Source organism: Arachis hypogaea, chromosome 14, assembly GCF_003086295.3.
Source record: "Arachis hypogaea cultivar Tifrunner chromosome 14, arahy.Tifrunner.gnm2.J5K5, whole genome shotgun sequence".
NCBI lineage: Eukaryota > Viridiplantae > Streptophyta > Magnoliopsida > Fabales > Fabaceae > Arachis > Arachis hypogaea.
The window spans coordinates 33,814,762-33,831,579 of NC_092049.1; the positions used below are offsets into that span (position 1 = coordinate 33,814,762).

At 31.3% G+C, this 16,818-nt stretch overlaps 1 protein-coding gene across 1 annotated transcript; it reads right to left on the reverse strand.

Moving 5' to 3' along the window:
- Positions 1-1,595: 1,595 nt before the first annotated feature.
- Positions 1,596-5,696, reverse strand: LOC112741945 (fe(2+) transport protein 1). The gene is made up of 2 exons (XM_025791139.2): positions 5,026-5,696; positions 1,596-2,291 (listed from the first exon to the last, which is right to left on the reverse strand). Exons 1-2 carry the CDS (start codon positions 5,668-5,670, stop codon positions 1,836-1,838), a joined length of 1,101 nt encoding a protein of 366 aa, XP_025646924.1. The 5' UTR covers positions 5,671-5,696; the 3' UTR covers positions 1,596-1,835.
- Positions 5,697-16,818: the final 11,122 nt, after the last annotated feature.

Sequence of the window (16,818 nt, forward strand, 5' to 3'; positions counted from 1 at the left end):
AGATAAAATAAGATTGAATAAATGAGTTAATTAGGATAAAGATATTGATCACCGGCGGTTCTTCATGTAGTAGTCGCTATTCAAGCAAAAGTCAGCAGAATGACAATGGCTGGTATCTCTGTTAGCTGCAGCAGTTAGATTAACAGCTAGCAATTTTTGGCTGCTATCCTCTGCCTTTGTTGTAGTGTAAAATACATGTATAATTAAATGTATCCATGAAAACTTAGACTAGTAGTTATGTGAATGATGAACTTTTGACAAATAACTTATATGTATATATAAATTAGCCAAACTTTTCATTTTGAGTATTTTGAAAAGTAATACTATTATTAGTATGAAATTTTGATCTGTTACGAATTTCGACTATGATAGAGTTGGGTGTCGACTGCCTCATATGAATTGAGTCAAAAAGGATTTGGGTCGAAATCGGTTGATCGCACATGGTCTAAATTTCGACGGAGTGAGGACTCGACAATAAAAAAACAGAATATTGATTATGAAATAAGTCAAGTCGAAAAGGACCTAGGTCGAAATTTTATAATAACGCGTGGTTTAATTTGACAAAATGTGGATCTTTGAGACCAAGGTAATCGCAAAGACGTGGGATGTTCACGGTGGAGAACAAAGTCCTCTGCAGTCAAGGCAGGGTCATAGGTTGTGAGAACCTGAGAAAAAGGAGAAAGTTAGATCGTGTAAAAAAAGAAACATTCTGCAAGTCTATCTGTGTGGTCTATAAATAAGAGAAGTTCAGAAAAAATCAAAGACTTCAATCTGAACACTTCACCATCACACAAAACTCTGTAAATTTTCAATCACGCTGACGCAACGAATGACAATGGAGTGTAAGTACATGTGAGTGTCTAGAATTCACTACTTTTAATTTATTTCCTTTATTTTCCTTTTAATTTATTTTATTTTATTTTTCTTTGAGCATTTTTTTTCTTTTTTTCAAATATTTTGTTTTCTTTTGATTTCAATTTTACTCTCTTATTTATTTAAAGCTTTTATTTATTTTACTTATTTTCTTTAATTACAATTTTTATATTATTTGCCACAGTTTGATATCATTGAGCATTTTATACACTTTTTGACACAAACACTAAGTAAATCCCAAGTCGAGTCCACTCTTTTTTAGAAGAATTGTATCTACTCTCTAAACTAATATCTTAATATAAGTTTAATTCGATACCTTATCGAGATTACCAAAAATCAAATAAAACAACTACCATATTCTTTTTTTATAAGAACTCCATATTTTAACATTTATATTAGTAATAAACTAATAATAAGCTATATAGTTATATATCTAAGTTCTAATAAGCTACACTTTGAATAGAAAAAGCTAAATAATTATAAGTAGATTAATTAAAGCTAGTACAACAATTAATCAGCAATGCAACATACAACATTCTAGAAATATTGCCACTTCCATTTCATTTCATTTATTCAAACATAAACATGAAATAGTTAACGTTGAGACTCTTTCTTGTGAATGCATCACATTAAATTAAATGAAACACAAGCACCCAATTTTTAAGAAAATAAATGATTTAGCTTCATCTAACACATTATTACATTAAAAATTACAAAAATCATGGCACAACAAACATATATGATTAAGCATTATTTTTTGTTTGAGACTAGTTAAACATCTCTCAATCTTAAACATTATAATATTATAAACTCACTTATAATACATGCAGACATACATACATAACATTTTTAAAATTTCTATTCACTATTTGGTCTCAGTAATTTCGAATCTAGATATGATTACTCACGAGGCAAATAAATTGCCATAACGTAGGGTCTAGACCACATATGATTAAGCATTATTAATTCCATTTTGCCATGACAGACATGCCAGCAGCACCCAAAAAGACAGCAACGTAAGACTTGAATTGGAGCTTAATGTTGTTCTGTAACCTTGGACTCATAAAATCAGTAGAGAGAAGATCAACCAATGACATGTAGATTAAAAGCCCAGCTGATGAAGCATTAAGCATACCAACTGTGATTAGGGCACTTGGGCTGTTCTCTTTGTAGATTCTGGACAATCCAATTCCTAATGCGATTCCAAATGGAGTTGTAATTGAGAACAACAATACTAACACCATCCTCTTTAACAACTTGTATTGGGCCTGAAGAATGCAACCGCCAAGACCCATGCCTTCAAACATTTGATGGAAGCAAAGGGCCACTATAAGGCCTTTTATGGAGCATGTGTTATTTGAAGCACCCATGGACAGGCCTATCACTACTGAATGAACAATAATTCCAAGTTCTAGTACCTGCACACCAATGCGCTCAAACAAACATTATTTTTTACTTTTTATGGTTATTAAATGATAAAAACAATAGTCAATAAAATAATAAGATAGCGGAGGCCTAGCACAAATGACATATCTGTATGCCTTTTACAAGTTACATTTGGGTTTAAGTCCTAGTTAAAGTTAGATGTTGTTTAAAAATCCATAATTTATACTTATATAATATATGTGAGTGTGTTGTATGGGTATGTGATATATCATAGTAATATCTAAAACTAAAAACTATCCAATTACTTGACAAAAAAAATAAAATAAAATAATAAATATTTTCACAATATATTTTTTCTTAATTATATGTTGATGATAAGTCAAAGCAAAATATACTTTAATAATAATAAACTACATAATTATTTTTTTTTAATAATAGGATTTTTTATATAAATAAAATAAATAATTTATTATACATATGCATCATTTTTGAACTATTTATAAATTTAAAATCTTAATCTTATTCCAAATGCACATAAAATAAAATATATATTTATTTCGAATACAGTACAGTTAAAATATAAACAAAATGAAATGAACTAGTTTCGGGTGTACTCAAAATCTGATCCATTAGCAAATTCAATATATTTCAAATGCATAGCATCGAAGATGTGTGCCTGTTTAATTTTCTCTAACCGTATTCATTCATGTATCCATCCCACTTTTCAACGTTCTTTTCAGTGCCTATTCCTATCACTCTATCTCTTCAATCATCCTCATCTAAATCCTTTGTTTTTCTTAGTTTTTCTTATATAATAACATATAAAAGAAAAATTTTCAACTTTCAACTTGATTAAATTAGATTTATTGTAATATATTCGTAAAAACATCAATTCCAATTAAAATATCAGCAAAAGAGGCTACATTAAAAAGCTTAGTAAACAATAAAGGATTTAAAAAAAAAAAAGTAATACTTAGATGAATATATAAATTCTAACTAACTTTTAATATTTAGACATATTTTTTGGTTAATAAATATAAAATTAGTAATGTATAAATACCGTAATATAAATTGAATGAAAATTAATTATGTTATCCTTTAAATTCAGTCCACCTACTTTTCAAACATTCCTATCGAATTACAAAATAAAATATATATAAATATGTTGTTTGAAGGTGATGATTATTATTAATTAATATTAAATAATTGTTATGATATTTAAAAAATAGTATTTAATTAGTTAAAAATTTAAAAAATTTATATTTAATTTAAAAAATATTAAATAAATTATTTTAAAATATTTAAAATTTATAAAAAAAACAATTAAATAAAATTTAGACACTCATTTAAAAGTATCATAAAATTGGCCTTAATAATATGTAGGAAAAACAAATAATTTAGATGAGGATGACTGAGAATGATAAATATAGGCATAGGAAACAAAGTAAGAATAAAAAACGAATATATGAATGAACAAAATACGAGGCGAAAGACATGATAAGAAAGGTTTAGCTAAGGGAGACATTAACTCTTCGTACAGAACACACATGCACACACGTCAAATGTTGTAAATATGTTCTATTTAATAAACAAGCCAAATTTTGAGTGCATTTGAGATTAACATATCATATTTCGAAACCAATGCGTATGAGATATATGCATATTTATTATTTTTTTATTTTTAATATTAGATTAATAATGATTTTTTTTTAATTGTGAACTACTATAGTATTTTTTTAAAATGTGGAATGATTTAATGTACGGAATACAACTCGAACCGTCCAATTTTTAAGAGGTATAGAAATTGGACCGTCCGATTTTTAGGTACACAAATCGGAACGTTCGATTTCTGTACTTGGACCGTCCAATTTGTGTTGAAAAAATTAAAAAAATTTGGAGTACACAAATTCGATTTGTGTACTCTAAATTTTTTTAATTTTTTCAACACAAATCGACGGGTCCGATTTATGTACTCTAAACTTTTAAAATTTTTTAAACACAGATCGGAGGGTCCAATTTGTATACCTCTCATAGTTTTAAAAAACACCAAAAATTATTGTATATTTATCGAATTTGAGATGTGTTTTATATTTTAAATTTATAAATAATTTTAAAATTATACATATTAATAAATAAAAGATTTATTTTATTTATATGTGTAAAAAATCTCCTCTCTTATACATTATTTGAATTAAAAAAATATAAAAAATATAAAAAAATAAATAAAAATGTGAATTTTTTGTTGTTTGAATAAAAAAAATAATGTGAAATCCACTAATTTGTTTTAAAGATGGAATAAAAATAAAAAAATGTGTAAATAAGAATAAAATTATTAATTTATTCTTTGATTAATAAAAAAATAAAAAATTTAAAAATATTAATATAATTTTTTTATTATACTTTTTTTTCATCTAAATAATTTTTTTTTATATTTTTCATCTATTTTTTTACCAAATAACACATAAAATAATTTATTTTTTTATTTTTTTATTTTTTATCATCTATCTTAATAAAATATTAATAATATTAAAATTATTAAAAATTATTAAAATATATTATTTTTAATCAATTATTAGCTATATTAATATTTAAAAGTATAAATTAAAATATATTGTTAGATTATTAAAATAAAAAATTAGATTAATAACTAAAAATAATAAACAAAAATAATAAATTATGATTACGATGTAGCATTTCTCATAATACTAAGCTACTTAATTAAGATAGATTAGGAGAATAAAGAGAAGAGTAATTTAATAATGTTACCATAGCAACAACACGATAACGCACGAGTTGTGTGTCTCCACCTTCATTCTTGGTAGCCTCAATTGCTGCATGATGATGACCATTATCATGACCATGGAAATGGCCAACACTAACAACAACACCCATCTCTTGTTCTTCATGACCACCAACTGCACCAGTGTGGCTACCTGGAATAACTGCATCACTACTCTTCTTACTATAAAAGCTTGTGGCCAAAGAATCCACCATGAGCGTGAATAAGGCAGAGAACATGGCAACGAGCCCTGAGAAAGGAAACTCGTGCCATGGCTTCTCCTCAAGACAATCAGACCGCAGCATGTCGAATGAATCCGGCAGCACGTGCATGAACCCCGTGCTGAGAATGATCCCCCCGGCGAAGCATTTCACCACCATGAAGAGCTCGTTTTCGGGGCTCAACGCCGGGATCCAACGCGTCACCAAGGACAGAGATACGCCGATCATGCTGGTTACCAAGATTGCAAATATAGCCATGATTTTTAGAGGGAGAGCTTTCTCTTTGTTGTTACATGAGTCTACTGATTCGGATTCGCACTCTGCTACGGTTTTGGGTGTGAAGAGAACGATGATTATGAAGACCAAAGAGATCGTCAGCTTCAGATGCGTTACTTCTGAATTAGTACCCATTATTGTTCCTGTTTATATATGAAGCTAACACTTTTCAATATAGATGAAGCTTCTTTATATAGACATACATATGCATAGTTTAAATCAATAATATGAAGGGCTTGCACACGTCATTAATTGAATAAAATATTTGATGTTTAAACTTGACAAACACAAAAAAAATAAAATAAAAGGACAAATAATAATAGAGGAGTGTTAGGGCGCCAATAATTTTTGTGATTTGTAGCCATCAAGTAGCAATCAATGATATTTTTAATTGTGTGAGATTTCATTAAATGGTGTGAGATTACTTACTCATCTTTAATAAAGTTGCTGCTCCCTAGACTTTTCCATAATAATAATAATAATAATAATAATAATAATGTATCATTTATATTAATGATATTTATAAGGAATTAATTTGTTTTTAATTAGTAATTAGTCAACAAAATAGTAAATGAATAAAAATTAAAAATTAAAATATTATATAAAAAGTGAAAAAATATTAAAGTAAACAAAAAGATATTAATTCAACTAAATATATAACCAAATTTTTTAGTAAAGAATTTCAAATAATTGCTTGTGAAATTTTTTTTATTCCTTTTATTCATCAATATCTCCCTCCTCATCTTTTTCTTCTTCTTTCTTCCAAGTTTCAATACAAATCTCAATAATATATACCACCACAATTTTACTTTTCGCTGTCACCACCATCGTCTATTATTCAAAATTATAATTTATGAATTTTAAACTCTCAAAAAAAAATAAAGGTAAAGTAATTTTAATATTAAAAAATGAGAAGTATTAACTAATATAAAAATTAATTTCTTATAGATTTTGTTGAAATTATTCAATTAAATTGTAAAGGACGCAAAGTACGGTCATTATATAACAATTGTTAATTAATACATAAATTATTAGACGTACCAACAAGTACTACGTACATCAGTTAGGACAACAGATTAATTATTCTTCACCAATCAGGCAATTAGCGCGATAAAGTTTCTATTAATAACAAGTTTTTCTATAAATAAAAGAATAAAAAATAAATAAATGAATAGGAAAGCCAATGTATCTTACGAGGGACAAGGGCCACCGAACGCAGAACATGAATTACAGAAAATGAGAATTCATTGAAGCCTTTCATGGTCCATGCTGCCTGCAATATTTCCACCTATTATCCACTAATTAAATATTGGTTGCCTGTTGATTTGAAAAACATATCATGAAAAGAAGTAAAACAGTGACGTAATAACTAAACCAATTGATTGTTGTGGAGGCATTGTATTGAGTCTTATCTGTATGTTCTATATTTTTCTCGTGATTTCTATATTTAGAAATAATAATTATTTATATGTCTTTGTTTATCAATTTAATTTTTTTACATAAACAACTGTCATTGTATTATTAAATCCCATGACTAACAACACATTTCTCCTGCTATTTTTTCTTTTCTCTCTCTTTTGTTTTATTCATATTTTTCTTTTCTCTATATTTATCTCTTTAACATTTTTTTTCCTTTCCTTCTTCTCACCTTTTCACTTTTATGAAAAAGATTATGCAAAGAAAAAAAGTGACACATGTCAGTACTCTTTTGTTTTCAAAATCATTCAATCGTGTTCATATAATTAATTTATTTTAAGATCAATACTATAATAATAAAAAGATATTTTTTAACGGTAGAAGACTGATTACTAAATACGTGTTATTTTGTTCTTTAAAAAAAAAAGCACATCTTAACTAAAAAAAAAAAAATATAGAATGTGACGCATGAAAAAAATTAATTAAGTAAGTATAATTTTATGTTAATGATTATGATTATATTTTTGAGTTTTTTTTATTTTGGGTCCAGGAATATTTTTGTTATGTTGTAGTGTGAATTATTTTATTATTTTATTGTGTTCTTGGGTAATTGATCTTTAATTTTTATTCATTGGATACATGTCTGTACTTTAAATTTGTTTTTAAAATCACTCAATCGTGTTCATATAATTAATTTATTCTAAGGTCAATATTATCGTGATAAAAGAGATATTTTTCTTTAGCGATTGAAGAAACGTGGAAAAACTTGCTAAACACGTGTTATTTTGTTCTCCAAAAAATAGCACATCCTAACTGGAGAAAAAAGCTAAAGAATGTGATGCATGAAAGAAAATTAGTTAGGTAAGTATAATTTTGTGTTAATGATTATGATTATATTTTTGAGCTTTTTTATTTTGGGCCCAGTAATATTTTTGTTATGTTGTAGTGTGAACTATTTTATTGTTTTATTGTATTTTTGGATATTTGGTCTTTAATTTTTATTCATTGGACACATGTCTGTACTTTAAATTTGTTTCCAAAATCACTCAACCGTGTTCATATAATTAATTTATTCTAAGGTCAATACTATCGTGACAACAGAGATTTTTTTTTAGCGGTTGAAGAAACGTGGAAAAGCTTATTGCTAAATACATGTTATTTTGTTCTCCAAAAAACAACACATCTTGACTAGAGAAAAAAACTGCAGAATATGGTGCATGAAAGAAAATTAATTAGGTAAGTATAATTTTGTGTTAATGATTATGATTATATTTTTGAGTTTTTTTATTTTGGACCCAGTAATATTTTTGTTATGTTGTAGTGTGAACTATTTTATTATTTTATTGTGTTCTTGGGTATATTTTTTTACAAATAAGGATTAATTTATTTTAGTTTTATAATAAGTAAATTGGTTAGAGTTTCATTTCATAACTCTATTTTTCTTTAATTATTTAATAATGTGGTTAAATATTTTTTATTCATGTTTTTATTTTATTAATCGTTATTCTTGATTTGTTGATTTTCATTTTATTGTCGTTTAGAATATACAAAATAATGGAATCATCTATCTTTTGTGTTTACATACTTTTATTTTATGTTATCGTGTTTTACCCTAAAATACGATGGATATACGAGATAGAAATAAGTAACAAAAGTTCATATTATAAGACAAAGTGAATAAATAAAATATATTAATATGGGTTCAAGACTTAAGATGATGTGTATTTGATTTTTTTTTTCAAAAATTTGGTTTATAAATTTGAAATTCGTGAATATTAATTGAAAATTGACATAAAATTTAGTATAAGTTAAATTATTTGAAAATAAGAATTATAAAAAAATAAATTTGATATTATTATTATTTTATTTTATTTTATTTTTATTTCTCATAGTATTGGATTGCTGCATGTACAAGATGGCATTCGAATCTGACACTTGCTTAAACAATTAGTGAACTAACCACTAGACTAACCTAATTTGATTTTATTCTTATTATTGTTATTGTTGTTATTCACAACCCGTTGCTTCCCCTTCATCAGCCTTTGATTTGTCAAGCCTTTCAGCGTCTGATCTCCTGCCATCAACCTTCACAATTACACACCGACAGAGTCAGAGACATACACCCTTCTCCTCAAATCCTGACTCTTTCAATCCTCACTACAAGAAAAAGTAATATTTGTAACAAAAAAATTGTTACAAAAAATCAAAATTTTGAAAAAAAAAAAAGGAATTTGTAACAAAAAAATGGCTGTTGCAGTATGGCCCATTACAAAACATTTTTGTAACAAAAAAAATGAAACTGTTACAATTCAAAGTAATATTTTGTAATAAATTTTTTGATACGAAAATCAAAATTCGTTACAAAAGCGATAATAAATTTTGATCTTCAAAATATTTTTTGTGACAATATATTTTTTCTATCATAAAATTTTGTTACAAAATATAACTTGATTTTGTAACATTTTATTTTCTTTAGTTACAAAAGCACAATATTTATTCTGTAACAAATTTTTTTAATACAAATTACATACATAATTTACCAAATTATTTTTTTAATTAATTGATATATTAACTATTTTACTAAGCAAGTCAATATTTACATAATATGTAAAAACATAGATAATTCAAACATGCTTCATTTAACTAAAATTATTTTAAAACAAAATAACATTAATATCTACATTGATTATTCTACAAGTTATATTTTCTACACAAATTCAACCAAAAGTTAAAAGTCTAACATAGATTAGTGTCTCTACGAATTAAAATATTCTTGAGTCCTTTAGGCTAGTGACCCATAGGATAGGATTGGATTTGAATGGTTGTTGAGTTGTTGGATGTGATTGTATGATGATATTTGATGAAATGATGATTAATAGTATTATGATGAGAATAAATGAATTGTGAAGTTGAGAAGTGAATTATATTGATAAATGTGAAATTGGTGTTGATTGATTGGTAATGTAGCTAGAAATTGTTAATGGAGTTTGATACATGAGATGTATTGATATGGATGTTGGGATGAGGAAAAGTGAAGAAAAATGTGGAAATCTTGGTATGGTATGACATAGAGGATTGATTTTGATGAAAGGTAGAGTTTGGGAATGGTTTGGTTTGGTTTTGGTTGTGGTTTGCAAAGCAATTGTGAAAGTTGTGATTTTGGATAAAAGTGAAATTTGGATAAACTTTGTTTGATCATAACTTTTTCCACGGTCTTCAAAATTGGTTGAAATTTATTTAGAATTAAAGGTCTTTGAAAGCCCTTTAAATCAGTATAAAGATTATGAAAATTGAAATTTTGTAGAGGAAGTTATGATCATTCAAAAATTGGTGTTGAAAACTGGAAATTTTACAAAGTTACAGAATTCCGAGTTTTCTGGTATGTGCGCATGCATACTCTGCGTAAATGGCGACCTGTGCGCACATATAGACCTGTGCGTTCACACACGCAGAGGCAGGTAGTCTGCTTGCAGCGCTGGCACAGCTTGTGCACGCGCACACCAAAGGAAAAATTGCAACCTGTGCGTACGTACAGACCTGTGCGTACGCACACGTTGGGGAGGCCAGTCTGTTGGGGGCGCTCACACATGTTGTGCGAGTGGACATACCCTTTTATGTTTTGATACCTGTGCGTACACACACCCCTGTGTGTACGCACAATTGTAAAAATTTTCTGGGCGTGCGCACGCACACCCCTGTGCAGACGCACACGCCCTGTTTCTCAAATTTTGCTTTGTTTTCAACTATTTCACCTTCCCGACGAGGTTGTAAGCTTCTATAACACCCTTTTTAAGAATTTTGGGCATATTTTGGGTGTTCAAACATGGAAAATGGCTTAAGGGTTTTAGACACTATTCTTTGGAAAAAGTTAGCAAACGGAGTACTAGGTTTCTGTTGTACTGGGGAAGGTTTGATGATGTGTGAAGAATGGTTGATGGATGAGATGCAAAATTAAGGAACTGAAAAGTGTATGAACAGTGGTTGAAAGGAGCCGAGGACTCTGAGTGAAGTGATGGATCCATCTTGTACTAAAAATATTTTTGAAAAACCACTGTGTCACTTTTCATTGAGATTATGAGACGCTATGCACCCGGCAGGGGCCGAGGTTGGATCCCGCCTGTCGAGGTAGCGGCGGCGGCGTAAGGGCGGTGGTTGTCCCGCTTGCGCTTAGATGTGAGGTCGGTGGTAATAGATCCCGCTCACATCCCTTCGGATCATCAGAGCGTACAGGCGCAAAACCCTGGATAGTGATCCGAGCACTATATCTCGAGGGTTCCCACACCATGAATCCGAAGGGCAACATCTCCATGGAGATGTGTCGGGTTGGCAGTTGAACCGACAATGTGATATCACAGCTAGTAGGGTAGGCATTCATCATGTGCATTTCCTAACTGTTTGTATGTTTTGCCGACTTGATATTGTCTTCCCTATCTGTTAAACATGTCTAATTGCTACTTGTAATAATTGCTGTATATGCCTCTACTTGTGTTTTACTTGTATTGTATATACTTGTGCTTTGCTGGAGTCGAGGAGGTTCGGAAGGCGGTGGCGATGGGATCGCATGGCGGGTCAGTTGGTGAAGGCTGTGGCACAGCGGTCTTTGATTATAGTAGAAATTTCCCTAAGATAGATTACCCTTTTATGGTACTACGGCTTAAGTTGTGTTAAGGAATTACATATTATGCTGATTTGGATTAGAATGCTTTAAGTTTGAATTCTTGTGATGGATATGGAGTCTAGGATTGCCTTTGGCGTCCCGGGGTCTTATATCCTACATCACTGGGCACTGTTACCATACTGAGAACCTCTGGTTCTCATACCATATTTCTGTTGTATTTTTCAGATGCAAGTCGCAACCCACCTTGGTGAGTTGTCTAGTTGGTGACAGGAGCGGAGGATCTGGATATCTTTTGGAGTCCTTTTGATTTATTATATATATATGTCTCTCACTTTTGTATTGTGTTTAGCCTAGAGGCTTGTATTTGAGAGAACAAAACTTGTATAAGCTGTTTTTACTGTTTGGTTTCATATATGGTCTGTATATGGCTAGTCGGCTTAAACTCCGCGAGTCGTGACTAGCGTCTTATGATACTATACTTTTATACTATGGTGTTTTGTTATTCTATACCTATTTTCTTATGCTTTAAGTCAGTAGTTATGTTAGTACGTTTTGCGCTTTTGAAATTCATATTTTGAGCTATATTCTTCATCAGGCTTCTAGATATTACTAATTCCTTCTATATAATATATGTAAAAGCTTAGAACTGTCGTAACCCTTGATTAACATTTGCTTTACGACGCGAGGTAAGGCTTAGGCTAATTATGGTGTTAAAGTTCACTTTATTAAAACTGTAGAATCATTGTAGTACAAGTAGTAACCTTAAACCAGAATTAAAAAAAAAAAAACAAATGTCAAAACAGAACAAAGCACAATCACAATCACACTAAAGACAAACACATCCAATTCATAGCAAAAAATAAGAACAGAACCAAAACCTTAAACCTCTCAGGAACTAAGGTTTCCCAAAGTTCCTTCACCCGCAGAAAAGAGGTTCCACTAAATTACATTAAGAATTTCCCATCTCGAGATGTCTAATTAAACAGGCTTCCCTAAGCTAGAAGCAAAAATCATTCCAGACCTTCTTATTCAAATCAAAGGCTTAAAGCCAGGATCAATAGTAAGAGCCTATTCTCCTAACATGAGGTTAGTGTTCATCTAAATATTTTCATAATAGACCTACCTTGGAAGACAGCTTGATGAGAATCACAACCAAGAAAATAATGAAATCAGAAATCAGAATAAACACACACAAAAAAAGAATAAAATCAGAATAAACCCTAAAATCTAATAAAAATATAACAAAATCAAAATAAATCAAGAACAGAGCCATAAAACATAACCATAAACAAAAACCCCCAAATAAATGTTATTACCAATAATAATAACAAATTGAAAATTGTCATAACAATCAGAAAATCAAAACCTCTGAACCAAGAACCAATAATCATAATAAATAGAAAAATTATCATGTCACAACATAAAAAAAATTAGAAGTCAGAACAGACAAAAAGTTTAGAAAAATCAGATTAAACAAGAAATCAGAATGAAAATTGAACAAATCATACTTGAGGCTGAGAGACTGAGAATGATGGAGCACAACTAAGAATGATGGAGAACTGATGAGCGAATATTTTATATGCTTTTTGGCATCATTTTCATATAGTTTTCATTATGTTTTGTTTAAGTTTTATTATGTTTTCATAGGTTTTAGTGAAAAATTCATATTTTTGGATTCTACTTTGAGTTTGTGTGTTTTATGGTAATTTTAGGTATTTTCTGGCTGAAATTGAGGAGCTTGAGCAGAAGTCTGATTCAGAAGCAGAGAAAGGACTGTAGATGCTGTCAGGATCTGTCCTCCGTGCACTCGAAGGAGATTTTCTGGAGCTATAGGAGTCCAAATGGTGCACTCTTAACGGCTCTAAAAAGCTAACATCTAGGGCTTTCTAGAAATATATAATAGTCCATACTTTGTTTCGAAAATGAAGGCCCAAAACTGGCGTTTAACGGCAGCCACCAGCTCCAGTCCTGGCATCCAGCGCCTACAGGGGGAGCAACTAGAGTTCAACGCCCAAAAGGGGGGTCCCTAGCCAGCGTTCAACGCCCCTAAGGGACAGTAGCACGTGGGAGACACTCAAGCTCAGCCCAAACACTCATCAAGTGGGCTGGTGCACGAAATTGTGATCTCAACGGCGCCAAAAACTTGGTACGCACGATTGTAATCTCAACTCCTTTTCACAACTCCGCACAACTAACCAGCAAGTGCACTGGGTTGTCCAAGTAATAAACCTTACGTGAGTAAGGGTCGATCCCACGGAGATTGTCGGCTTGAAGCAAGCTATGGTCATCTTGCAAATCTCAGTCAGGCAGATTCAAATGGTTATGAGGTTTTGATAATTAAAAGATAAATAGAACATAAAATAAGATAGAGATACTTATGTAACTCTTTGGTGATAATTTTAGATAAGTGTATGGAGATGCTTTGCTCCTTCCGAACCTTTGCTTTCCTACTGCCTTCATTCAATCATTCATACTCCTTTCCATGGCAAGCTGTATGTTGGGGGATCACCGTTATCAATGGCTACCGTCCGTCCTCTCAGTGAAAATGGTCTAAATGCACTGTCACTGCACGGCTAATCATCTGTTGGTTCTCACTCATGTTGGAATAGGATCCATTAATCCTTTTGCGTCTGTCACTAAGCCCAACACTTGCGAGTTTGAAGCTCGTCACAGTCATCCCATCCCAGATCCTACTCGGAATACCACAGACAAGGTTTAGACTTTCCGAATCTCAAGAATGCTACCAATTGATTCTAGCTTATACCACGAAGACTCCGATCTTTCATAATGGAGGCTAAGAGATATGCATTCAAGCTTGTTTTCATGTAGAACAGAAGTGTTTGTCAGGCACGCGTTCATAAGTGAGAATGGTGATGAGTGTCACTTGATCATCACATTCATCATGTTCTTGGGTGCGAATAAATATCTTAGAATAAGAATAAGCTTGAATTGAATAGAAAAATAATAGTACTTTGTATTAATTCATGTGGAACAGCAGAGCTCCACACCTTAATCTATGGGGTATAGAAACTCTACCGTTGAAAATACATAAGTGATGAAGGTCCAGGCATGGCCGTGAGGCCAGCCTCCAAACGTGTACAATATGATCTATGATCGCATAAAACTGATCAAAGATATAAAATAAATCACTAAAAGTAGTTTCTATACTAAACTAGTAGCTAGGGTTACAGAAAATAAGTAACTAAGTGCATATAGTACAGAAATCCACTTCCGGGGCCCACTTGGTGTGTGCTTGGGCTGAGCATTGAAGCTTTCACGTGTAGAGACTCTTCTTGGAGTTAAACGCCAGCTTTTGTGCTAGTTTGGGCATTTAACTCCAGCTTTTATGCCAGTTCTGGTGTTTAACGCCAGAATAGGGTAGAAAGTGGGCGTTAAAATGCCAGTTTGTGTTATCAAAACTCGGGCAAAGTATGGACTATTATATATTGCTGGAAATCCAAGGATGTCTACTTTCCAACATAATTGAGAGCGCGCTAATTGGGTTTTTGTAGCTCCAGAAAATCCATTTCGAGTGCAGGGAGGTCAGAATCCAACAGCATCTGCCGTCCTTTTTCAGCCTCTAAATCAAATTTTTGCTCAGGTCCCTCAATTTCAGCCAGAAAAGACCTGAAATCACAGAAAAATACACAAACTCATAATGAAGTCCAGAAATGTGAATTTTACATAAATACTAATAAAAACATAGTAAAAACTAACTAAAACATACTAAAAACTATGTAAAAACAGTGCCAAAAAGCGTATAAATTATCCGCTCATCACAACACCAAACTTAAATTGTTGCTTGTTGATGAAAGGAACTTTTGCGTGATCTAAAAATTTACGGATAAATCCTCGTTGCAAGTATAGTTTCTAAACCTTCAAAAGTCCTTTCATACAAACGTTTTGGTTGTCACAAGTAACAAACCCCTTTTAAAATTGATAACCGAGTATTTAAACCTCGGGTCGTCTTCTCAAGGAATTGCAGGGAGGTGTTCTTATTATTGGTTATGAGTCTTGTAAATTGGGGTTTTTGAAAGTAAAGGAGTAGCATGTTGAATGATAAGAAGAATAAAATAAATAAATAACTATAAAATAGACTCTTGGCAAGGTATTAGAAGTGGAAGTCCTATCCTGGTTATCCTTATCAATTGTAATGAGAATTGGATTCTTCTCCCACTTTGTTAACCTCTAACTATGAAGATAAGTTAAGTGGATGAATTAATTCTGATTCCTCAGGTCCTAGTCTTTCCTTGGAAAAGGCTAGAGTTATTGGAACTTGAATTAATTCTTGAAGAATTCTAATTTTCAATCAACAATGAGTTTGATAACTCAAGAGTCACCAATTATTTAACCAATGCCAAAAGGAAAAATATCTAAATTAAATTAAAAGCATTCATATAAATAAAGCAAAGCAAAATTAAATCTAAAAATACCTCGAATTGCATTAACAAAAGAAATCAAATCTAACATGGATATTCATAAATTAAATTGAGAAAGTAAATAAAAAGAACATTGAACCTGGGATTGAGAGGCACTCCTAAAACTAAGAGAAATCCTAAATCCTAATCCTAAGAGAGAGGAGAGAACCTCTCTCTCTAAAAACTGCATCTAAATCCTAAAATTGTGAATATGAAAGCTTCCTCATGAATGGATGCATTTCCCCACTTTATAGCCTCTAATCTGTGTGTTCTAGGCTGAAAAACTGGGTCAAAAGCAGCTCAGAAATTGCCTCCAACGATTTCTGTTACGCTCAGGTCGCGGGAAGGTGACGCGGAGGCGTCGTCCACGCGGTAGCGTGGATTGAAGTTCGCGGATGCGACGTAGACGCGTCATTCACGCGTTCGCGTCACCTAACGTTGAGGCAGCTATGGCAAATTATATATCAAATCGAAGCCCCAAACGTTAGCTTTCCAACGCAACTGAAACCGCATCATTTGGACTTCTGTAGCTAAAGTTATAGCTGTTTGAGTGCGAAGAGGTCAGGCTGAACAGCTTAGCAATTTCTCCAACTTCTTGTATTCCTTCCACTTTTGCATGCTTCCTTTCCATCCTCTGAGCCATTCCTGCCCTGTAATCTCTGAAATCACTTAACACACATATCAAGGCATCTAATGGTAATAAGAGAGGATTAAACATAGGGAACTTAAGGCCAAAGAAGCATGTTTTCAATCAAAGCACATAATTAGGAAGGCAAGTGTAAAACCATGCGAATAGTATGAATAAGTGGGTAAAGAGTTGATAAAAACCAC